The sequence below is a fragment of the Eulemur rufifrons genome, chromosome 1 (genome assembly GCF_041146395.1).
Source record: "Eulemur rufifrons isolate Redbay chromosome 1, OSU_ERuf_1, whole genome shotgun sequence".
Classification (NCBI taxonomy): domain Eukaryota; kingdom Metazoa; phylum Chordata; class Mammalia; order Primates; family Lemuridae; genus Eulemur; species Eulemur rufifrons.
In genome coordinates, this window is record NC_090983.1 from 8,488,996 (window position 1) to 8,512,994 (window position 23,999).

Here is a 23,999-nt window from a genome sequence, read left to right on the forward strand (position 1 = left end):
TGTGTTCAGAGAGTTCTGGCCAGCTGAGCAGCAGCTGCAAACAAGGAAGCCACGTGTGTTATGGCAACCTGGACTCACACCGACGGCTGTCCTGCTGCAGTTTAAAAACACAATTTCCTCATTATATACTCTTTGATTTCATTCTATTGCATACCTGTGTCCTGGCAAAGCAGGACTAAACTCAAGTAAAACTGTGGACAGGAAGTGCACTAAAGGCAGGAAAGCAGCAATATTGCCAGAGATGAGGAGGGAGATAAAGACTCACCCGCTGCTCAGGTTGCGGCCCCTCCCTGCCATCCTGAGAGCCCGGCCTCTGATCCCCCCAGTCTACTTGGCCTGTGTCCACTGTGGCTGCCCAGACTCTGGGCAGAATGTCTGCCGACAGACTGACTTACCCAGAGACGGCTCCGCCCAAATGGGGAAAAGAAAAGTGAAAGTATTTATCCAACCTCATGACCTGCTGTGGACCCTGTGTCTCGCCTCCTTCACTCCAAAGGGTTCTCAGCTTCCTGAAATGTGGCAGAGGGATGGGAAGAGGCCCTGGGCAAGGCCTGGAGGACCAGGGAAGGAGGATCCCAGGACAAGCAGGGCCAGCTCCCAGGAGCCCACGTGTTTGTGCAAAGGACAGAAAAACCATCCACTCAGACCCAAATTGCTTCTGCTTTCCAAGAATGTGGCAAGGTTACTGGGAGTGACAGCGGTGGGGGGGGGGGTGTGGGGGGGTGCAGGAGGGGGAGGGGCAGGACTCCATGTTTCCTCTTCCCCCTGCTGAGAAGGCTGGGGTGGTGGGGGCAGCTTGGAGGGAAAGCCAGAAATGTCAAATCGCTCTCAGGCCCGAGGGAGAGCCTGCACTGGCCCGAGTTAGGTCTGCACATTGGCACACAGGGCTGGAGAGAGCCGAAATGCCCGGCATTAGACACCGGGGAGGATGTGCTGGGGCAGGACGCTGGCGCCAAGTTGGTGACAACGGTTAGCATTTTAGGTGCAAGGCTTTAAGGCCTGTTGACTGTGGGGCTACTTTACAGCACCAGGGGTGAAGAAGAGACACCTGAGCTTCAGAGAAGTCACTGGAAGCCTGAGAGGGCAAACGCTTCTCGTTGGAGGAAGCTGGAGGTTGGAACCAGGTGATCTAGAAAGGATGGGCAGGTGGCTCCGGCTGGGGGTGACGTCTGTCTCGGAGCTGTGTCTGTGCAGATCGTTCACTCAGATTCGGATCCATCATTCCGCACAGAGTGAGCAGTGACCTAGGAGACGCTCCGCATCAGCACAGCAGCAAAGGTGAAGACAGGGAGGCCGGGGGGAGCCGGGGGCGTTAGAATCCAGGACCCGAGGTGAGCAGAGGGCGGAGCAGGGCAGGATTCAGGGGCCAGAGGGGCACAGTGCTCCAGGGATGTTTTCCACACTGGCTCCCACTGAATCCCACCTCCTCCAGCTGTGGACAAGGGTGACTGCTCAGTCACACTTGGAAATATGGGAGAAGGGGGTTTCCACCCTCGCTCCACTTCTGTTCTTTCTTTCCCCAAAGGAGCAAGTGAGCCCCAGTCTGCTTGGGACAGATCCAAGACACTGATGAGGACATCTTTTCCAGAGGGCAGGGTCCCTGTGCCTACCAGGTGCTGCACACCCTTAGGTCTCTCCTTCTGTGTCTCTCCGCCAACCCCCCGACTGTGGGCAGAGGAGCTGGTGAGCTGAGCCTCTGTTGGTCACAGCTGTCCTCTGCTCTCATCCTCCCCTTGGCACAGTGGCCCCAGCTAGGCCAGGCACGGACCAGACCAGCCTGCTGTGGCGTCCCCTCTCTCTCTTCTCTCTGTCCCTAGGCAGCAGGCAGGCCCAGGCCACAGCTGAGCCAGCACTGACATAAATGTGCTAGCTTTTCCCCGGGTCTGCGTAGGGTCTGCTAAGGTCACACCTGCAATTCCAGGCCAATGGGCAGCGGGCTGGGCGGGGAAATCCACACATGTTGACCCTCTCGGGTGGACACTCCCATGCCGGTGCTGTCCTTGGCAGTGGGGAAGGGGACATTCATGCAGATGGGGTTAGAGAAAGCTGAGCACGCACCACTCTGCAAAAGCAATGGCAGTTTATGAAGAATCTGCAGCTCTTTGTGGAGAAAACAAAGTTTCTTTGATCCAGACAACAATGTCAGATCCACTGGGATTGGGAAAGGGCAGGATCAAATTAAGAAGCAGGCTGAACCTCTAAAATCCTGCTGGACTGATGGGAAGGAAATAATGCAGCTCCTGGGGCATTTTCAGAGGCCGTAAGGAGCAGTGGCAACAGGGAACCTTCCTCCTGTCACAGAAGTAGCTCATGTTACTGGAGCCTGGAAAACTGGGCAGCAGGAGAGCAGTCATCGAGGAAGGACACAGGCAGGGGACCCAGCAAGGTGACAGGCTTCATAAGCTTCAGCAAGAGCAGCTTCAGTTCAGACTTCAGAAGTGGGGGTGATTCCCCAAGCTGGTTGGACACTGTGGGGACTGAAAGTGCATCCCCGAGATGACTAAGGCAGTCGGCATCCTGGACAGGAGAGTTCAAGGGCAGGAGGCAGCCGCAGGCGCAGGGACAGCACCCACTGGGGTGTGAGGGTGGAGAACCTGGCTACCCTCCAGCGGGGAGAAACGGAGAGTGAAGAGCAGGAGCCTGGGACCTCCAGGGGAGCACTCAGTCCTGCTGCAGCGTCTCCTCCTAGGAGCTGGACACCAGTCAGGGCCACACGCCAGGTCTCTGCCTGTCCCCTCCTGTCTCATGTGGGAGACTTCTCTGACTGGGGTCCTTGGGGAAATGGGAGAGTCTGCCCCTTGTTGGGTCTCCCTGGAGTCATCCTGTCTGCAGGGACCAGGGCCCTGCTGGCTCCTCCCAGCTCAGGAGCACAGGGACAGGGGCCTTCGTGGGGGTGCAGTGAGGGGTGGTTGGTTGGAGTAGCCCGAGGCCATGTGGATAAGCCCAATTCTAGGTTTCAGTTTTAGTGATGCCTTTATTGTGACACATCTAAGCCATACTGCCCCCTGAAGCTTTTATCAGAATAAAACTAGTATTTTTATCCCCCGTCTCTCCTTTTTGCCTACCTCTTAGTCAGTTTAGAACATAGGTAAAAAAAAGGGTTGCAATTTGGGGTCCTCTCACACCCTACAGGGTTCAAGCATATGGGTATATGTCTGTCTCCTCAGGTTCTGTCCTACCTGTGCCCCAGATGGGCAGAGGCTGGGGACATAGCCCCTGCAATTGCATAATCATGGCGCAATTATCCCCTGGGCTCAGCAGGCATTGGTGGCAATATTTCAGCTCTTAGGGCCTGGGGTGACACCGAGCCCAAGCCTTGTCTCCCTCTCCTGGTCCTCTGCTTGGCAGAGCTAAGGTGGTGGAGGCTTTGGACACCTGAGGCTGCAGGTTTGGAGGATGCCAGAGGGGTTGTTGGGGGAGCAAACGTGGTTATTTCTGTTGGAAGGGAGTGAATCCTGGAAAAGCGGATGAACGGGAAGAGCTGTCATGGCAGAGGAGGAAGAGGCTAAAGGGTGAGGGCTTGTGGGGAGTGGGGAAGGGAAGGGGAGCACAGGAAGTTCATCTGGGCACTGGCTGAAGGTCCAGGGAGCATCCATGAGAAACACCCCTGAGGAAGCCACAGTCCTTGTGCAGCACGAGGAGCGAGGAGGCTGGCCCAGGGCCACATCCTGGTTCCCACCTACAGTCTGCATGATCACCCGTAGTCCTTCAGGTTAAGCCCCTATTTTATGCACAACAGGACAAGGGCAGATATCCCCTGTACCCTGGCACAGATTCCCACGGCCCGCTGATACCAGCTCATGTATCTTTCCCATGACCAGCCCATTCAGCAAGGCCGGTCACAGACACACTGTGTGCACACAAGGCAAGGAAGGGCCTGTGATTCCATCTCTCATTTTAGCAGCCCAGTGTCCCCATCACCCAGGCCCAGTACCTGCTTTCCTCCCCTGCTTAGCTTTGGCCACGTCCACACTCCCCTCTAGAGGCTGTAATTGGCATTATAGTCTCCTTGGAGCTGGGCTCTGTTTGTGGAAACAGAAACAGAAAATGCTTCCTTTGCAAACACAACAAAAGTTCAGTACTTATCCCTGGGGCCTAAGGAATGAGGAAGAAGAACGAGGACAAGTGGTTTGAGGACAAAGGAAAGAAAAGTTTACTAATTTGCTGGCAAATGAGAAGGACAGGGGACTAGTGTCTCAAAGCCTACCATCCTCCCTTTACGCAGAAACATGGGGCTTTTTAAAGGGGGATTTTCAGCAGTGGGACTCAGGCCTGCTTGACCAGTGTCACTTTGGGCTATTGTTGCTTAACTATAATTCGGGTTTTTGATTTGGGTCTTGGTTCTTGGGAGATGGTGACCTTGTCAGCAGTGACTATGATTTTGTGGTCCTTGTCCTTATATGGACAATCCTGTTTAAAGATAATAAAGAACATACAGCAAAGAACATTTTTCTGCCCCTTTGATCACTGGCCTGGGAATGGAATGCAAGTTTTAACTCCCAAAAAGTGTGGGGTTTTCAGAGGGACAACGCGTGAAACTTTCCATTGCCCTTTTCCCACCGTTTTCTCTGCTGCACATTTCCCAGTGTCTCTCTTATCCTTCCACGGCTGTGTGAGGAGGGGTGGCGTAGTCATCGAGCTGCTTCCTGCTAACTGGGGTGACGTTTTAGATGGAAGCTTTGTACTTGTTTATGCCATGGCTCTTTCTGTCAAGGCTTCGGCAGTAGACTTACAAAAATAAAAGATGCAGGAGATCACCAGGCGATGAAGGGCATAAGCAACAACTACAACTGTGAGGACTGGCAAGGTGAAATGTGGGATACCTGATAGGGGATAACTTTTACCCGCTTGGTACCCAAGAGAAAAATATTAGAAAACCAATCACCTATCCCTGTCCCCAGATCTCCACATTCTACAATTTGCTGTGACCAGGTAGCTTGCTGCCTAATTTTCTCAACAGGTACTTCTACCTCTGCAGAGGAATTTGCATAAGCACAGCATGAAGAATTAGCTGTAACACAGACACCTTCCTGTTAGATAAAATATAGTCAAAAGCAATGGGATTATCAAGATCTCCTTGAGCTAAAGAGTCTAAAGAGATTTTTTTGAGCAGCTATTGCCAATGCAATTTCATTGTCAATAATCCTCAAGGTCACAGACAGGTTGCAAAGCACATGTTGATGAGCTGCCACTCCCCACCAGGAGAGTGGACTGTACCCAAAGAAGTATTCATCTCCATCTAGGATTCCCCCAGGATATACTATTTTGGGGTTCCCCAGATGGAGTCCTCCTCTAAAATTTCCCTGGTTATTCATGAAATAATTTCAGGGAGCTAGTCCAGTGAGCAGCCTCATATCTGTTATGGATTGACAAGGGAGTGGTGAGGATTCCCAATAAACAAGTTCCCCCACTGTTTAGCTATTTAAGTAATCATAAGCCCAAGTATTTCCTACTTTGCCTCAACAAACAAAAATGTATCCAACGGGCACATAGATAGTACCTGCTCCTGTTTAAATGTTTATCGAGCCATTCTTGGGTAGCATTAAGGTTAAGTTCTCATACCAAAGGTCTGTATAAGGAAGCTGATATTGTCCTTCCTGGAGTTGACAGACTGGAAATTTTCCCAAGCTTTGGGGATACATTTTTTCCCCCTGGCATACTATGGTACAGATGGGAATTCCGTGTCCCTTATCTGAGGAGTTAAAGCACTTATTAACAAGGTAATCTAGAGGAGGTGGGCCTGAAAAGACTGTATCAGTTGCATTCTTAAAATAAGTAGTCAACTGGGGGAGACTGGTAGGCCAGTAGAAAGTGCCCCAGTGGGACTTTGGGTCCTTGCTGTTGCCTTGTACATAGTGTCTGCTGTGGGGCTGGGTAAGAAAGAAACCCGGGACCCCTGAGTACAGAGCTATTAGTCACACCCTGTTGGTGATCTGAGAGACCGGCTTCTGCAAATTCAGAGTGTAGGAAGGTACATCAGTGAAATTATATACAGGAATAACTATGGGCTCAGACTGGACTCGCACGGACTGAGGTTCAGGATGACAAACCCAGCAGTGAGACAGACCAGCAGAGAAGGTGATAGTTTGGGAAATCCTCACTAAGGAGTTGTCTCTCCATTCTATAGACAGAACAAATAACCAAAGAAAGGTGGCACCTTTAGTGGCCTTCTTGGCAGTCTTGTCAGTGGCCTGATTTTGTTTTGCAACATAAGTGTCTTCTTTTTGGTGACCAGGACAGAGCAGATGGCCACCTGCTTGGGCTGAGCAATGACCTTTATCAGGCCCATTATTTCAGTGTCATACTTAATATCCTCATTTCCGGCTATCAGGAGCCCCTTTCCTTCCAGATGGCACCATGAGCATGCATGACCATAAAAACATATTTAGAGTCCATATAAATGTTTGCCTTTTTCCCTCTGGATAACTGAAGAGCGCTGGTTAAAGCAAGCAGCTCAGCTTTCTGGGCTGCAGTCCCAGGTGGCAGAGCCATTGCTTCCAGTACCAATCGTTCTGTGACTAGCACATACTGAGCCCTTTGTTGTCTACTGTCTATAAAGCTGCTCCCGTGGGTGAAAAGATCCCAACTCAGCTCTGGCATTAGCTCCTTTGACAGGTCCATCCTGCTAGAATAGACAGCATCTGGAATCCCTAAACAGTCATGCTGTAAAGGCTCATTCTTTTCAACTGGTAACAAGGTGGCAGCATTGAGACTAGATAGTCTTTAATTTAACATTTGGATTATCCAAAAGGATGGCTTGGTATTTTCCTAGCCTTCCTGTGGTCAGTCAATAACTCACGCCTGCTTTTGCTCTAATAAAGTCAGAACCTGGTGGGGGGCATATACTACAACACGTTGTCGTAAGGTGAATTTTTCAGCCTCTTGTAACAAGTCACAAGCAGCTGCTACTGCCCAGAGGCAAAGTGGCTATCATCATCTCACAGTATTGTCCAATTGCTTTGACAAGTATGTGGCTTTGGGACATTTCCTAGCATCCATAATAAGTTTCCAAGGTTCATTCCTTGTTATTCATGAACATATATTATTTGAATTCTTTCTGCAAGTCAGGCACCCCCAAAGTGGGGACAGGCATAAGACTCTGCTTTAGTTTTTCAAAGGCATTCTGACATTCTGTAGTCCAGATCAGGGACTCCACATCTTTTCCTTTACGGACCTTATACAAGGGCTTTGCCATTAGTCCAAATTTTGGAATCCAGATGCCACAGAACTCTGCCATTCCTAGGAACCCAAGCAATTGTCTTTTATTTTTGCTCACTTTAAGATTCAAGATGCCTTGCTTTTGGTCTGACGTTAGGCTGTGGGTTCCCTTGCTAATTTGGAATCCCAAATAAGTAACTTGTTGTTTGCAAATTTGTGCCTTTTTGGGTGATACTTTATAGCCACACAAAGTCAGATGATTTAGCACAGCCACTGTATTTGTGAGACAATGACAATAATTGGGGCTAGCTATAAGTAAATCATCCAGGTATTGTAATAGAATCCCTTAGTCCAATTGCAGGTTCTGCAAGTCTTTTGCTACGCTCTCACTAAACAGGGTAGGAGAGTTGTCAAACCCCTGAGGCAACACAGTCCAGCAGTACTAGGGCATCATCCCAGTCTCAGGATCCTGCCACTGAAATGCAAAAAGGAGTTTGGCCCCTGAGGAATGTAAAACAAAGCATCTTTTAAATCCAGTACTGAGTACCATTCATAGTCACCTGGTACTACTGTCAAAAGACTATACGGGTTTGACCCTGTAGTGTGTATGTCTTATACAATACCATTAAAGGCATGTGGACCCTGCACAAATCTGTCCTCATTGGTATGGGGCTTCTTGACAGGTAAAATCGGTGTATCATAAGGGGACTGACAGGGATGAATTAGTCCATGCTCTGGAAATCTATTCAACATGGGATGACTTCCTTTCAATGCTGCCTTTATAAGGGGGTATTGTTCCTTATGAGGGCATGGGGTCCCTTCTTTTCACAGAATGGTATTTGGTGTGGCTGTTGTGGCACATACCTGGGTCCTGTCAGCCCATACGTCCTTACTTTTTGGTAGACCTCGGGAAGGAGTACAATTTGCTGCTGCTTCTTGAGCGAGTAGACATTGAAGAAACCAGAGAGCATTTTTTGGCAGGACCGGCAGGTGGAGCTGTTGCTTCCCTGGAAATAAAGTTATTTGAGCATTCAACTTGCATAACAAATCACAGCCTAGGAGAGGTATTGGACAGTCTGTCACATATAAGAAACTGTGTCTCAGCTTTTGTTCTCCCAGTTGGCACTCATGAGGTTGGAGCACAGCTTGGTGTTGGGTCTGACCAGTTACCCCACCACTGCCATCGTGTTCTCGCTAAGGAAAGTTAGAGTTTAGAACAGAAAAGGTAGCTCCTGTGTCAATTAAAAACTCCACTAACCAAGTCCCCAATGTCAATCGTACCTGGGGCTCCTGTGGGGATGTTTGGATAGAGGCTGCCAGTGAGGCACAGAGCCTGGGCCCCTCATTCATCATCTGAGTCCTGGACTCAAGAAAGCATTTGCTGTCCTGGGGGCTTCTTGTCACCCAGAGCCCTTTGCAATTTCAGGCAGTGTCATTCCTCTTTACAAAAAGCACACTGATGGTACTTCAACCTAGAGTGACCCTTTTCACATTTCCTTTTGACTGCATCAAAGGACCTTTGGTTGGCACGGCTAACACACATAGGTTTCATTTCTGTTCTTCTCTAGCCTTATATACTTTAAAGGCAATATCAACAAGCTGCAAAGGATTCATGCCAATTGCCCCTTCTACATGCTGTAGTTTCCTCCTTATATCTGGAACACTCTGCCCTATAAAAGTCATATTAACCATGTGCATATTTACAGGGGCCACTGGATCAGCATCTGCATATTTTCAATATGCCTGATAGATGCGTTCCCAAAATCCAGAGGGATCTACATTAGCTTTTTGTTGCAATTCTTGGACCTTGTTTAAACTCATTTTCTGATGAAATAGAAATGGAGCCTCCCATGTTGAAATAAAACTCACAAACAACAACAAACACAAGTTGACAAGTAGATGGTACAGGGAATTCCCAATGCAAACAATCTTGATCTCAATGCAAACGTCGACCAAATGGATAGGAACCACACAAAGGAGAGCCGTATTCTCCTAACCCAAAAGGGGAAGAATCCCCCAGGTTCCCTAGTTTGGATCAACCATGACTTCCACCCCCCAAGGCACCATGAATGCAGTACTACAGGGCTAGAAGTTTCAAAACCTACCCCAAATGGGTGGAATGAAGGGTCTCGATGTGCACACTGGGGAACATGCCAAAGGTGGAGTCATCATGACTCTTCCCAAATCCATTTCCCTTTTTCATTTCTAGATCTCCTGGGTTCCAACCTCCAGCTTCCTCCAATGAGAAGCGTTTGCCCTCTCAGGCTTCCAGTGACTTCTTTAAAGCTCAGGTGTCTCTTCTTCACCCCGGTGTTGTAAAGCAGCCCCACAGTCAACAGGCCTTAAACCCTTGCACCTAAGACATTAACGATTGTCACCAACTTGGCTCCAGCGTCCTGCCCCAGTACATCCTCCCCGGTGTCTGATGCCGAGCATTTCGGCTCTTTCCAGCCCTGTGTGCCAATGTCCAGACCTAACTCAGTCCAGTCCAGGTGAGGGCTGTGACCTGAGCAACAGGTGAGTCTTACTCTCCCTCCTAATTTCTGGTTATAATGCTGCCTTTGTGCCTTTAGTCCAGCTGTTAACCTGCTTTGCAAGGACACAAGTATGCAAGATGATGAAATCAAAGAGTATATAAAGAGGAAACTGGGTTTTTTAAACTGCAGCAGGATAGCTGTTGGTGTGAGTCCAACTTGCCATAACACACATGACTTCCTTGTTTACAACTGCTGCTCAGCTGGCCAGGACTCTCTGAACACAGGAGTCCTTTGAGGCAGGAATTTGTTAATTCCCCATGACCTTTGAACCCTCGTATGTCCCTCTGCCTTCTTCTACCTTCACATGGGTCATGTCAAAGAAGGTAGTTTAGAAAATAGATGTTCAAAGGTAAACACCTGACTTACTTTAAACATTGGATGCTGTGGTCTCACCTGTCCTGGCACAGGGTGGGGCAGTGGAGCTTCTACAACTTCCAGGCTGTTCCCATGGCTGGCTTGGAGTCTGAGTTCTTCCTCCATTGACCTTGGTCAGAAGAAGGAACAGGAAGAGAAAGCCTCAAGATGGCAAAAGACTAGTGCAGGCTGAATATTTTTATTTTCACTTTAATTTCCTGTTCCAGAATGGGGTATACCTCTGAAAAGAAAAGGGATAGAAACCGTATCTTTTCTTTAGTAATAGGTTCAGAAATAACACTACTTAATTTTTTTCTGAATAATTTAGAACATGCTTTATTATTTTCAAAAATTTTTACTGAAATTAAACAATACATTTTTAAAAAATCTCCTAGAAGATTCTGGGATGTGTGTGTGTGCTTTTTTTTTTTTTAATTTCAGAATATTACAGTGATATAAATGCTTTGGTTACATAAATTGCCTTTGCACCACCCAAGTCAGAGGTACAAGAGTGCCCATCCCCCAGAGAGCACACTGCACAACACACTGCACCCGTTAAGTGTGAATTTACCCATCCCCTCCTCCCCCTCCCACCTGCCCAACACCGGATGAATGTTACTTCCTATATGTGTGCATAAGTGTTGATCAGTTTGTACCAATTTAATGGTGAGTATATGTGGTTTTGTTTTTCCATTCTTGTGATACTTCACTTAGAACAATGGGCTCCAGCTTCATTCAGGTTAATACAAGAGGTAGTTCACCATTCTTTTATGGCTGAGTAGTACTCCATGGTATACATAAACCACATTTTATTAACCCACTCATGTACTGATGGGCACTTCGGTTGTTTCCACAACTTTGCAAATTTTTTTAAACAAAAGAAACACATTATATTACACATTCTTGTTTATAAAGTTTCAAACAATGTAGAAGTATAAAGAGGAAAAGATCCTCTTTACCACTCACCCTCCTACAGTAGCTTCCTTTCCTAGTCCCATGGAGAGCCTTGAGTTCAGCCTTCCACATCTTTTTCTATGCAATTACGTATATACAATATGTTTTTTAAATACAAAATTTGTGTTCCCATCTTGTAATAAATGGGATTATGTTGCACATGGTGTTCTTTCTGCATTTTCACTTAATATCGACAATCTTAGAGATGTTTTCACTTTAATACATATAGACCTACCTCATTCTTTTTACCAGCTAAATGCTATTCCATAGAATTGATATGCCATAATCACTTTAATTTTTTATTCATGTATTTATTTTTGAGACAGAATCTTGCTCTGTTGCCCTGGCTACAGTGCAGTGGCTGGGACTACAGGTGCATGCCACAGCACCAGCTTATTTTTCTATTTTTAGTAGAGATGGGGTCTTGCTCTTGCTCAGGCTGGCCCTGAACTCCTGAGCTCAAGCGATTGTCCCAAATTTTGTATTACAGTTGCCTACAGTATTCAGTACAGTAATAAGCTGTACAGGCTGTACAGGTTTGTAGCCTAGGAGTGATAAACTATACCATATAGCCTATGTATGTAGTAGGCTATACCATCTAGGTGTGTGTAAGCATACTCTATGATGTTTGCACAAAGCCATTATTGCCTAGTGACACATTTCTCAGAACACATCCTTATTAAATAACACATGAACCAACACAGCCCTGGGGCTATGAATGTGTATTACTGTCTTTCCCATATAAAAGTAAACTACTTACTGATAGGGATGGAACGGAGTTTGTTTTTCTTGTTTTGTTTTGTTTTAGTTTTTTGCCATATCAATAGCTGCATTCCAAGTGCCAATAGGTGGGTTGTTCTAGTAGTAGCATCATATTTGACACAACAGCTGTAATTAGGCTATTATAGGGTTAATTGCTCCCTATCATCCACACAATCCACGTGGTTTTTATAGAGGACACACAGGTGAGTTGAACGGCGGTGTGATGGAGACCAGTCTGCATTACTTGGACCATCAGTCTGATTGTCAACCTGCCTGTCTCTCTCTCTCTCTTTCTCTAATCTATCCAGTTTGTTCTGTGTCTCTGGAGAACCATGACTAATACAGTCGTAATGGGCATAGACTTTGTTTCTTCTTGAAATGCTGTGGTCATGTGACTGTAGAGCCCCAGGAATCAAAGTTCCTCTGACTTTGCTGCTCATTATTGTAATTGGATCCACCTTGCCTAAGCTGGTCATGTGGTACTATCTTGCGTTTTCCTTCTGGAATCCTAGCAGCTCCATCCATACTAGAAAGTTCCATCCCATGATATCATGTTCTGGACTCAACTACAGTTTACAGAGGACAGGTAAAAGAGAGATTCTCAAAAATACCAGCACCCCCTCAGCAATGCATTTCTTATAGCTTTAGCAAAGGGAATGTCCCCTGGGCTTGTGTGGTAACAAAGCCATACGGCAGGTTTTCTGGTCTCATGTAAAATATCCATTTTAACAGTGCTGCTCCCCAGCCTCCTGACTCCTTCTTCAATGCTATATTAAGGCAGTTGGGGCATCTCTACCTCCTTTATTAGATTCCATACTTTTGTCCAAGCTTCAAGGAGCCAACCAGCCATAGACAGGACTATAACACTCGTTTGCCAGTACCTTACACTCTGATCCAAAAAGGAGGACTTCAATGTCAGTAAAGTCTCCACTATCTAACCTTTCTTCCTTTTTTTTTTTTTTTGAGACAGAGTCTCACTTTGTTGCCCGGGCTAGAGTGAGTGCCATGGCGTCAGCCTAGCTCACAACAACCTCAAATTCCTGGGCTCAAGCAATCCTACTGCCTCAGCCTCCCGAATAGCTGGGACTATAGGCACGCGCCACCATGCCCGACTAATTTTTTCTATATATATTTTAGTTGTCCATATAATTTCTTTCTATTTTTAGTAGAGATGGGGTCTCGCTCTTGCTCAGGCTGGTCTCGAACTCCTGACCTTGAATGATCCACCCGCCTCAGTCTCCCAGAGTGCTAGGATTACAGGCGTGAGCCACCGCGCCCGGCCTAACCTTTCTTCCTTTAAAGAGATGGAGTCTTGCTATGTTGGCCAGGCTAGACTTTAACTCCTGGGCTCAAGCGATCCTCCCACCCCAGTCTCCTATAGCTGGGACTATAGGCACACGCCACCATACCTGGCTTCTTCCATTACCCAATCTTATAATCTTTCCTAACTGGTCCAACACCCAAAAAAGGCTACACCTATAAGTATGTCTGTATTGTTTCCAACATACATCAATCAGGTCTTGCTAGGTTATGGTCTAGCAATAAGCAACCCTCAAATTTCCATAGCCGACACAGCAAAAGTTTACTTCTTACTCACTAAAAGCCTACAGTGGATCTAGGAGGCCCTCTGGGGTGGTATTGAATATACACCAGGCTGTTTGCATCTTTAGGCTCTGTTATCTCAGAACAAGGCCTCCACAATCAATGTGGGAGGGGAGCGATACACAGAGAACTCCCACTGCTCTCCTGTGAATCAGCTTGCAAATGACACTTGCCACTTCTGCTCACAGCAGCTTGGCTAGAATTAATCACTTGGCTCTGCCAAACGCAAGAGGCTAGAAACATCTGGGGGGACATAGGTGATATTTGGTGAATGCTGACTATGCCACAAACAAAAATGGTAGACTAGAAAAGGGCCAATCCTCGATAATGACAGAAGAATGAAGCCACATTGCTGAAACGCCCTCAACCCAACAAATAAAAAGGAGTTAAAAAGAAAAATAGGTCAAACTTTAAACACTAAGTCTAAATGAAAAATATAATGTAAGAGCCAAAGGATTAGAGGTAGAATATGTTACAGATGAGAGCTTGAAAGATAGAATATTTTGCTTTATCTGAGATGGAATTTATTCAGTTATTCTGGGTGACTATAGTCCTAGGAAGTTCATTTTCTGGCAGGATCCCTGAACTTTTTACCCATTTAGGGGACTATCACTCTTTCAGTTGAAGAACAGGAATTGATAGTAGGAAAATGTGTGCTCTCTTTGATTCTAACTGATGCTATTGGCTTCTGTGACTATGCTTGCTTTTAGTTGTTTAATAAATATAGTTAATCAGAATGAAAAACAGAGATAAGAACAAAGGTAACTCCATGATAGGCTAGGCTTCCTGGATGTGAGAAGCCTAGTTCTGCTTCTGTATATATGGCTTGCTGGCTTGGTGCTTAGCGTAAGTGGAGCCATGGCAGGCTTCACTAAAGTAAAGGAAAACAAAGCCCCGGGGAGGTAACTGCAAGTTGCTTTCTGATAAAGGACTGGAGAATCCAGGTGCCCTCCAACCAACTAAGTAAATAAGAAGAGCAAGACATGATCAGCGCATGAATAGCTTGTGCAGGGCGTGTGTTCCCAGTATCGCTTGTAACCAAAAACTAAAAGGTATGCAACAACAGGTCCCCCTCCCTCGTCGGAGACCCTCCTCTTCCCCTGGATGATGTTAACTACAACTGGCGCCAGTGCAAAAAGTCCGAAACTTAGAGTCAACAAACCTAAAGCCAACGCGATCAGCCACTTCTAAACAAAAGGAACAAATAAACTGAAGGGGGATAAAGTGCAGACTAGTGTGTCGTGTGCAGACTAGTGTGTCGTGTACAGACTGGTATGTCATGTGCAGACTAACGTGTTATGTGCAGAATAACGTGTCGTGTGAAAACTAGCATACAAAAAAGTATAAAAGCCTAATCTTTACCCCAGGGCGGAGTCCTAGTTCCTGGAGAGGCCACTGCGTTGGTGCTCTGGAATTTGGACCCTGGCCCGGGGCTAGTTAATAAACTCCTTTGCCTTTTTGCAGCCTCAGTGACTCTGCCTCTCTGTTCCTGGGGCCAAGGGGAACCGGATCTAACACAGTCATAATTTCAATGAAGGGAGATAGACCTTTGAGCAAATTTATTTATGAATTATGACTAAATAATTATGTCAATTGTATTAAGAAGCAGTTTTGATTGGGTGAACCATGAGATCAAACCTGAATTTTTTACATAAAACCCTTCTATTAATACCAGATAGGTCATCATGGTTTTCCAGGCCCTAGAAATAGCTGAGGACCAGTGTTCAATAATTTCTTAAAGGATTTTCCTTTTCCCAATGCATAGTTACCTTGGAAAGTAGACATTAGTCTCTTTGGGAAGAACTAATGTTTCTTGTGGCCTGTGTTTATCTCATTGTCCATCAGATATCTAGCTAGGCAATCAGAATGGCTCCCTCTTGCTTGAGTTAACATTTTAAATACAGAATCCCTGCTCTGTGTAGCCACAATATATTCTTGTGTCTCAGACATTATTTTAGATATTTTACATAGAGTATATTATTTAATCTACAAAATTACCCACTCCAACAACAAAACTTCATTATTTGAATGGTGAGATGGTTCGCCGAAGACTTAACTTTGGGGCCAACTGGAGACAGTTATATCGGAAGTTGGGGTACTGCCATGAAGGACGTAGTGTATGCTGTGAACCAGCTACTATTTTGTGGAACTTGGTCTCCCATAACCAGAATAGACTGGATCTGGGAAGACAGGACTTTGTTCTCCTGTCTTCTTGCCTTGGCCAAACCAAATAAACCTTTCTCCATCTCCAAGCACTGGTGTCAGAGTATTTGGCTTTAGCTGCACAGTGGGTGCACAAGCCTGAGTTTGTGATTCTACAACAGTGGCCTCCAGGAGATGAGCAGGCAAGTGGGGAAAGATTTGAAGCAGCTGCCCTCAAGCCTTCCATGCACTCATGTCCTGGAAGGACCATAGGGTGTTCTGCCAAGACTGAGATCACATCAGCTGCAGTTAAGCTTTGCCAGTGTGGTCTGTGTGGAGACATGTGTGGGAGGCCAGACTATGCCACCCCAAAATATGCCCCTTTGGCAAAAGGATTATTTTGAGAAATAGCAGACACAGGAAAAGTTCTGAAAACAGGGTAGAAGTTACCCCTTTGTAAGGGAAATTTACATCTGTAAAAGAAATCTCCACTTTGGCCAGGAAGAGAAGGATTACTCTAAATCACAAAAGACAATGGAGAAGATACCTTAAATCTGCATAGCAAACCTTACTCTTGTTTACCACACTTTTCCTGGTCACCCTCTTAACTGGCCTTTCCATATGCTCCTTTCTTTGTTTTTAGCTAGAAATGGTTTTTAAGTCTTCATTTCCAGTCCCCTTTGAAGACTTACTTATTTCCCTAGGTATCTCCAGGTGTGTGTGTGTGTGTGTGTGTGTGTGTATTCTGATAATTTGATACACACACACACACACACACACACACAAGTAAACTTCTGTTTGTTTTTCTCCTATTAGTCTGTTTTTGTTACAAGGGCCCCAGATAAGAAGTTAGACAGGTAGAGGAAATGTTATTTTTTCCTCCCCTATACATGCAAGTACACCAGATGCCCTGGCAGAGCCATTGCCCAACAGAACTGAGAATTGTCAGAGGTTTTAGTGCCCAAGCGAGGAACACCTCTGTCAGCTGAACCAATTACAGTTCCAGGAATTGAAAGTTGGAGATGCTGTGTAGCCACCACAGGCTTCCTGATGCCACAGGTAAAAGCCCCCCAAAAGAAAATTCTATCTAGTATCCAGTTAGGTAATCAGTGACAAAAATATATATATAAATAATAGTAGCCTTCTGTAGCAGGCAATAATCAGTAATAAAATTTAATGAGAAAAAGATCACTTTCACAGTAGCAACCAAAAGTACAAAATTTTTAAAAGTGAAAAAAAAAAAAAAAAAAAAAGAAAGAAAGAAGGTCCTGTGTGGGGAGGGGAAGAGTAAACATTGCTGAAGAACCTACTAAAAGATTTGAATAAATGGAAGGATATAATATGATTCTTTATAGAAAGGCTTCATATTTTCAATTGTAACTTTCACTCCAAATGGTTCAATAAGAGAATTTGATAAAACAATTTTAATTTTTATTTAGGGAAATAAATGCACAGGAATGGCAATGAAATAAGTTTGGAAAAGCAGAAGATATGCTGTTTGCACAGGAATGTGCAGAGGTGAGGGGCCCACCCACCCACTTTGCACCTCGCTGCTGGAGGGTCCGCAGGGAGGAAATAAAAATGGGCTAAGTGAACATAATAATGGGCTCAAATGGAGAATTGTTCGTGCTGGTTTCCTGAATTGCAAAAATGTTTTTGAAATTCTTCTCAAAGTTTTTCTCTACTTGAAGTCCCAATTTGATGAATTTATTTTCCTGAAAAAGCAAAGACACAAACAATTATAGCCATTGTTCAATGAGTGTAGACTCCCAATGTTTCGCATAATCTGGGGCTTCCTTTTAGGCTATCCCAAACGTTAAGTGGGAATTAATCCAGTCAAGAGGAGCTTACATTCTCTGATAATTTGATTATTTCTCTTTATCTGGAAGACAGAAGCAAAAATAGTACCATATTGCAATATAATCCCTAATCAGAAACTTATTGATTGATTTAATTTTTAAAAATTCTAGTTATGTTATTTTTTAATGTAGCACTTTTTGGGGGTAACAATATGACAGTACAGAAATGTCTAGGCAAAATTAATGGTCCCTTCCTTTTTCCTCCAGTCTCACCCCTTAAGATAATCTTTGTCAACTTTTTGATAGAGCACTTGGAAATTCAGATGTAAAGAAATCCAAGATTTTGAAATTTAATTTGGTATCTTCATTAGACAAGAGAAATATTAGCTTAAAATGCACTTCTATTTTCTGTGGAAATGAGTAAGTCTGCAGCTTACTGTTCTCTGGGGGCAAAATTGACACTGTGAAAATAAGTAATTTAAAATCTAAGCTGTTAGAACTTTAAAATATTTCGAGCCTTAAGGGAATGTGATTATGGGACCTGAGTCACATACACAGGCAGCTGTAACCTTTGTTTCTCTGGTTATAGATTGGCCTTCCTACCTACGTTGTTTTGTAAAACGTTGCAAATGACTAAAGGGCACCGGAGAATATTCCTTCCCCATTCACTATTGATCTTCCTTATAGGTTAACTTCCCTCGTACTTTTCTCACACAAAGTTTTCATGACTATCATATTGCCTAAGATGGAATGTTAAATGTATTTTTAGAATGGAAAGGAAATGAAAACAAACTGCATGGAAAGGAAAACAAATTGTAACTAAATTGGTGTAATTCATAAACCAGCCTTGTATAGAAAAATGCTATAATCCTACTAAATTTCTTTATGTTCTATATAGGGAAGACCTTAACCTTTGACTTTGGAGCACTGACTCTATTTCTCTGGAGTCTGTGTTTACCGAATGGCTGTTCCCGGGTTTGGGCTTCAATAAACTCTATACTTAATCATATTATCTGAATGTTGTTATTTAAGCCTGACAACACCTTCTGGTTTGTTGTTATTTTTCTCACGTGCACCACAAGGTTTTTAGAGTACTTCCAGCATTTGTACTTGTGTGGGCTCGCCACGTGAGGAGGGCAATTGTAACGTGTACCTGATACAAGAAGATGAAAGGTAAAGTGACTTAATTGAAAGAATATGGGAAGTAGGAAAAGCCACTTACCCTGTAAAACACCTTGTGGTTCTGAAAGATGAGGCGCACGTCCCCCACAAACTCCTTCACTTGGGGGTACTTCTTCTCAGTCAGCCTTTCCTTGACTCTGTCTAACCACATGGGCCTCTGTGGGCCCTGAGACCCCTGTCTACTCTGTTGAGAAAAGGGCCAAATAAGGCTGTCGGCCTGGTTGCAAGTCTGTCTTCTGCAGCCTCCCCTCACTGGGGACTGAAGGTTGGCACCCTCTGTTCTTATGGTGAAACTCCCAATGTGGTGGTATTAGGAGGTGGGGGTTTGGGGAGGTAATTAGGTCCTGAGGGTGGAGCTCTCACGAATAGGATTAGGGCCCTTATAAAAGAGACTCTCGAGAGCTCTCTCCCTGTCTTTCAGCCACGTGGGAACACAGCGAGCAGGCAGCCACCGGCAACAGGGACAACGGCCCTCTCCAGGACCTGCCCACGCTGACACCCTGGTGTCTTAGATGTCCAGCCCCCAGAACTGTGAGAAATAAATTTCTGCTCTTTAAGCCACCCAGTCTATGGTAATTTGTTGTAGTAACCCAACCTAAAAACCCATCAACAGGGCAAACATAATGAAAACTTGGACCATGGGATTCATATCACAGATTTCACAAATGCCAGTTTCATGGTTGTTTGTTTGTTTTGCTGTTACTTACATAATATGGTTCTGAGGCAAAAAAGAGGCTTTTTGAATCACAATAGACCTTCAAGAGGAGAAACTCACATTTCTACAAAAGATGGAGGAGACTTTAAGTTAAATGCAGCTTGGGGAGAAAGAGCTCATACACATGCCCAGAGAGAACATGGGACTTCAAACCTGTGGACTCTTTGAAACAAATATGGAGTAAGGGTTTCCTTTGGATTGGGAATTCTCTTTGGAATACAAATTTTAATGTTAGAGGTCATGGATCAAAGCACACCATGGGCCAGCAGTTTGCCATTGGGCTCCATTCCTCAAGCCCTCTGTGAGATTGTGCCTCTCTCAGGGGATCAGAAATGAGGAGGCTTCAGGTTCATATTTCAACTCACCAACTGTTCCTCAGGCAGCATCTGCATCATCAGAACCTCAGATTCCTGATGACGTGGTTGGATTTCTGGGCACCTTTCCTGGATAACCTTTATCTCGCAGAAGATGCAACTCCATGGGTCCCTGAGAGGTTGGGCATAAAGTGAGCATGGACAGGTTCTATGAATCAGCCACTGTTCCTATTATTAGTAAAGTCCACTCTTCTGAAATGACTGGTGGCTTCCACCTTGTATCCAACTTCTCTCCTGGAGGCCTCTGTACTAGAGCACCATTTTGCTCGACAGCCAAAGGCATGCCCTCCCCTCAGTAGTGGTGGCAGGGGTGATGGGCTGTTGAGTAATGTGCCCCAGTAAGTGATGGACTCTCATTCACCTTAAAATTTGGGGTTCCCATCTGAGCCACTGGGAGCTTAACAATGAGCCCTGCTTGCCACAATCAAGTTTTAGAAATTAATACCTTAAGCACTGACATCTTGGGCCTCACTGAGTCAATCAGACCACAGTAAAAATCAGGGGACCAGCTTTTGTCTCTCAAGTTTGCTGAGTAGGCACAGAGCACAAGCTATAGGCATCCTCTCCTCTGGCATTGCCATATCTATACCTAGATTCTGTGCTGCAAAAACTTGAAAAGGAAATCTACTAACAGGGCGTGATATATCTTCCATTTGCCCCAAGATTCATTTCCAACATTCTCTACCAGGTTCTCTGTGCTGGGAGGCTCTCGATAATCAGGTGAACACAATGCCCAGCCTGGTAATGTCAGTGTCTCCTTGGCCACCCAGTGCTAGCTCAAGGAGCCCTTGGAAAATGCTCATGGTACAAACATGGGCTCAACTAAAAAGCAGATTTATGTTCTGCCTCTGCAGATTGCCCACTGGCCAGAAGCAGAGGTTTACCCTAATCCTGCGAGATAACACTCTGGGAGCAGGTGGATCACATTAGCCTCCTCCATTATGGAAGGGCAATGCTCTGTTCTCAGAGGGACAGATGCATTCCCGGTAGAGATCATCCTCCTGACCACAGCAATTATGCCCACAACACCACCCACAGACCTTTCCAATCTCCATGGCATCCCGCACATCATTGCCTCTACCCAAATACACATTTTACAGCAAAGGAAGTGTAGCAGGCACTCACACCCCCAGAATTCACGTTCACATTCTTATCCTGTGCCCCGTGAACCAGAGTCAGTTGGCTTGACAGACTGCTGGGTTGGTCTTCTGAAGGCTGATTTTTATCACCAGCTTTATCAACTCTGTGATGTTCCCACAGCAGGGCCATATGCTTTAAACCAGCACCCAGTGTAGGATGGCCTCACCCCATCAGAGTGCAGGGGCTGGGAGCCACGTAGGGGAGGTGGGGGTGACACCTCTTACTATTATACCTTGAAGGAAGGGCTGGGGGTGAGGAGTGTGTCTTACCTCTCAGCTTCCACCAGTGGGATGTGGCAGTTCTCATGAAAGGACCTTGGACAGGTGTCACAGCAGAACAACTTTCCCCCTCTTCTGCACACCCCACATATATTCGAGTTTTCTGGCTAAAAGGGGAGATGATGTAGACACCATTGGGATCAGTGAGACCCTGGGACTCTAGAACACGGGGCCTTTGCATCTATCAAGGGGACACTTCAAAATTTCTCTCCTTAACATATTAAAGAACAACACTGAGTGGGGATTTCAGAAGAAGGCATTCTGGTCTGCAGCAAAGTTCAGGAGATAGTGTGTGTCAGACTAGAAAAGTTTTCTTCACGAAAATAGAGACTTTGACAAAGAATGGCTAGCATCAACAAAAAGGATGAATTAAAGGTAATCTGAGAAATTTATTATTTTGCTGGCAAAACCTGGCCCAGGAATATAGTGTCTTTTCTAGTTGTCTACATTGCATTATGTAAATTAACTCACCAAAGAGTGATTTAGTGAGAATTTAATATGATGGAATAAATTTTGAGCTTTCACTGAATCCTGTATTCCTGACATTAGCTCCCCACGAGTTGAAGAGAGAGCCTGGGGAGGAGTTCCTGGACTGAGGGTTCTGTGTCTGGAGGGCTGTGTGACTGTGGCAATGTTCTGGGGTGGAAGTATCATGAGTGAGATGACCAGGTGGGTGCCAGGGAGCACAGAGCTCTTCAGCTCTGGGAGCCTGGGGGGAAAATCCCCCCTGCCTTAGCTAACCTGGCATGTAATGTGTGGAGGTGCCATCTAACGGCCAGGGATGGTAGTAACATCAACCACCCAGGGCTGAAGATGGAGGCTCTATTCTCATTTTGTGGGGCCATAAAAGAGCTGGTAACCTGCTTCTATATAAGAAAGATGGAGAGGCCCTGAAAATTGACTGATACTGGTTTTCTTACCAGTCTCTATATGTATGACCTTTAGCCAGATTTAATTTCATAAATTCAGCAGTTATTTGCATGTAAGTATTGTGGAGTATCTCACAGGTGTAAAAAACAATAGAATTTGCAGGCCCAAATAAGAATTGGTCAAGGAAGGAGCCCACAGGTAGGCCAGTGAGGTCACATCCCCCCTCCTTTTTGGTGGTAATCTGTAGCTATAAGATGTGGCTCTTTGCACACTAAACTTTCTACGTGTTAGGGCTGTTTGTCTTGCTGGGGAAATGTCCAGAAGGACAGACACTGGCTCCTGCACAGAAAGAGAGCAGTCTGAGAGGAGCTGTATGGTGGGGAAACATTTTGTTTAATGGGTAGCAGCTGTGTACCTAGATGAACTATTCTGTCTACACCATGGGCTGGTAGGAGGCACTCACGTCCTCCTATGACAATCTAAGTACCAAGTGATGCATGAACATCGGGACTGGCCCACCCGGGGATGGGTGGCTGGGACTTGGGTGGGTGGTGAGACAGCAGGGAGGTGACAGGGAGCACCATCAGCTCCCCTTCCTTCCAGAAACACTCCACACTGAGTCAGGGGCCTGGGGTGGGGTTCAGTCAGCTATGGACTACCAAGTCCTCCAGGTGTTTCTGACAGACCCTATAGATTGAATAGCACCAGTATACAGTGACTGACAACTTGGACTGTGCTTAAAAACCACCAAGGAAGCTTTGAAAATACCGATTCTCAGATGGCACCTCAGACCAGTAAGATAAGAATCTTCGGGGTGGGATCCTCAGGTGAATGCAATGTATAGTCAAGAAATCCTTTCTAAAGGGATTTCTTCTGAGCAAGGCCTGGAAAGTCTTAACTAGAGATGATATCAGCCTAGAAGTTTGTCACAAGAAAGATTATGAGAAGAGGTAAGGACATCCTTGCTGGAGGAGTTGACTTTTCCTCTTCACAGAGAGCTTGGCTATAGGCTGTGAGAAGCAGCCCTCGAGGCAGACCCCAGAGATGAGAGCTGTTGACTACTGAAGGGTTCCAGCTTATAGATCCTCCTCATGCAGAGGAACCAAAGCAGTGTGAATGGATCCAGATGTTTCTAGGGAAGTGCATTTACTAGAAAACAGGAGGGTATGGCAACCCCTTTTCTATCTTCTCTCAGTTGGTGTCCTGTATTAGTTGAATGGTGCCACCTTCTTATAGAAAGAGGTGCCCCCTACAGTTGTGCAAAAAGCTGACTCTGCCTAAAATGTCCATCTTATGGCAATGAAAGGGATCAAAGTATGATTTTGTCTAGAGAAGGGAGTCATCTTTGATTTTTGGCAAGCAGAGAAAGGAAGGGGTCCATGGAATCAGAAGGTTTGCACATTATCAAGTACCAGCCAAGCAGTTGGAATAAAAATGACTCATGATTTCCTAAGTAGTGATGGTTTCAATCCTAACTAGCTCAGCACCCTGATGGCTCCCTTGTGACTGGCCACAGGGGTTCCATAAAGGACCCACGTGTATTTCTTTTCAGGACTAATGACAGGGCTCACACCTTGCAGTGTGGCCTGTCCTGTTCCTTCTGGCTGATGCTTAAGACCATCTTGAGCTCTGCCTGCACCTTAGAGTGGATCTTTGGCATTTTCCTTCTCATTCCCACCACCTTCTTGAAAATGCTATTATCCTCTCACATTTGCTCCTGCCCCTGGTCAGCAGGCCAGCCCTGCCCATTATGACTTCATGCTCCATCTCTAGAGACCACAGTGGTCTAGGGCTCAGCCTCCAATTCTCATTGTCCCGGGGAAATATGGAAATGGGAAGGTTTCCTTGGAAACAAATGGAAAGGATGCTTTCCACTGAGACACTCACCCAGACCCATCCTCTTGGCTTAGGTGATGCACCTGCTATGCTTTGCTCATCACACACAGCAACATGCTCCAACTGAGAGTGAGCATGCTTCAGGAAAAAGCAGAAATGACACAGATCATGTGCCTAGGGAAAGACCTGGACTATTCTGGGCTCATAGTTGGGAATTAATACTTACATACGGGTCACCTAAGATATTGTTGTGAGGCTTCAGTATTCTCTGCTGAAATGAGAGAAAGATTGATTGA

At 45.6% G+C, this 23,999-nt stretch overlaps 2 protein-coding genes across 3 annotated transcripts in view; both read right to left on the reverse strand.

Moving 5' to 3' along the window:
• The window catches only part of LOC138385406 (nuclear body protein SP140-like protein), a 30,091-nt gene extending 29,736 nt beyond the window's left edge, over nt 1-355 (reverse strand). For both annotated transcript variants that reach the window (XM_069471920.1, XM_069471800.1), the window contains exon 1: nt 266-355. In XM_069471920.1, coding sequence (XP_069328021.1) covers nt 266-297 — 32 coding nt within the window. In that variant the 5' untranslated portion in view covers nt 298-355. The remainder of the gene's footprint in view (nt 1-265) is intronic.
• A 16,600-nt stretch (nt 356-16,955) lies between these two features.
• The window catches only part of LOC138385274 (nuclear autoantigen Sp-100-like), a 68,140-nt gene continuing 61,096 nt past the window's right edge, over nt 16,956-23,999 (reverse strand). Inside the window, exons 21-26 of the mRNA XM_069471429.1 lie at nt 23,930-23,974; nt 20,989-21,104; nt 19,571-19,691; nt 19,198-19,269; nt 18,531-18,674; nt 16,956-17,224 (exon numbers count right to left, since the gene is read on the reverse strand). Coding sequence (XP_069327530.1) covers nt 17,096-17,224; nt 18,531-18,674; nt 19,198-19,269; nt 19,571-19,691; nt 20,989-21,104; nt 23,930-23,974 — 627 coding nt within the window. The 3' untranslated portion in view covers nt 16,956-17,095. The remainder of the gene's footprint in view (nt 17,225-18,530; nt 18,675-19,197; nt 19,270-19,570; nt 19,692-20,988; nt 21,105-23,929; nt 23,975-23,999) is intronic.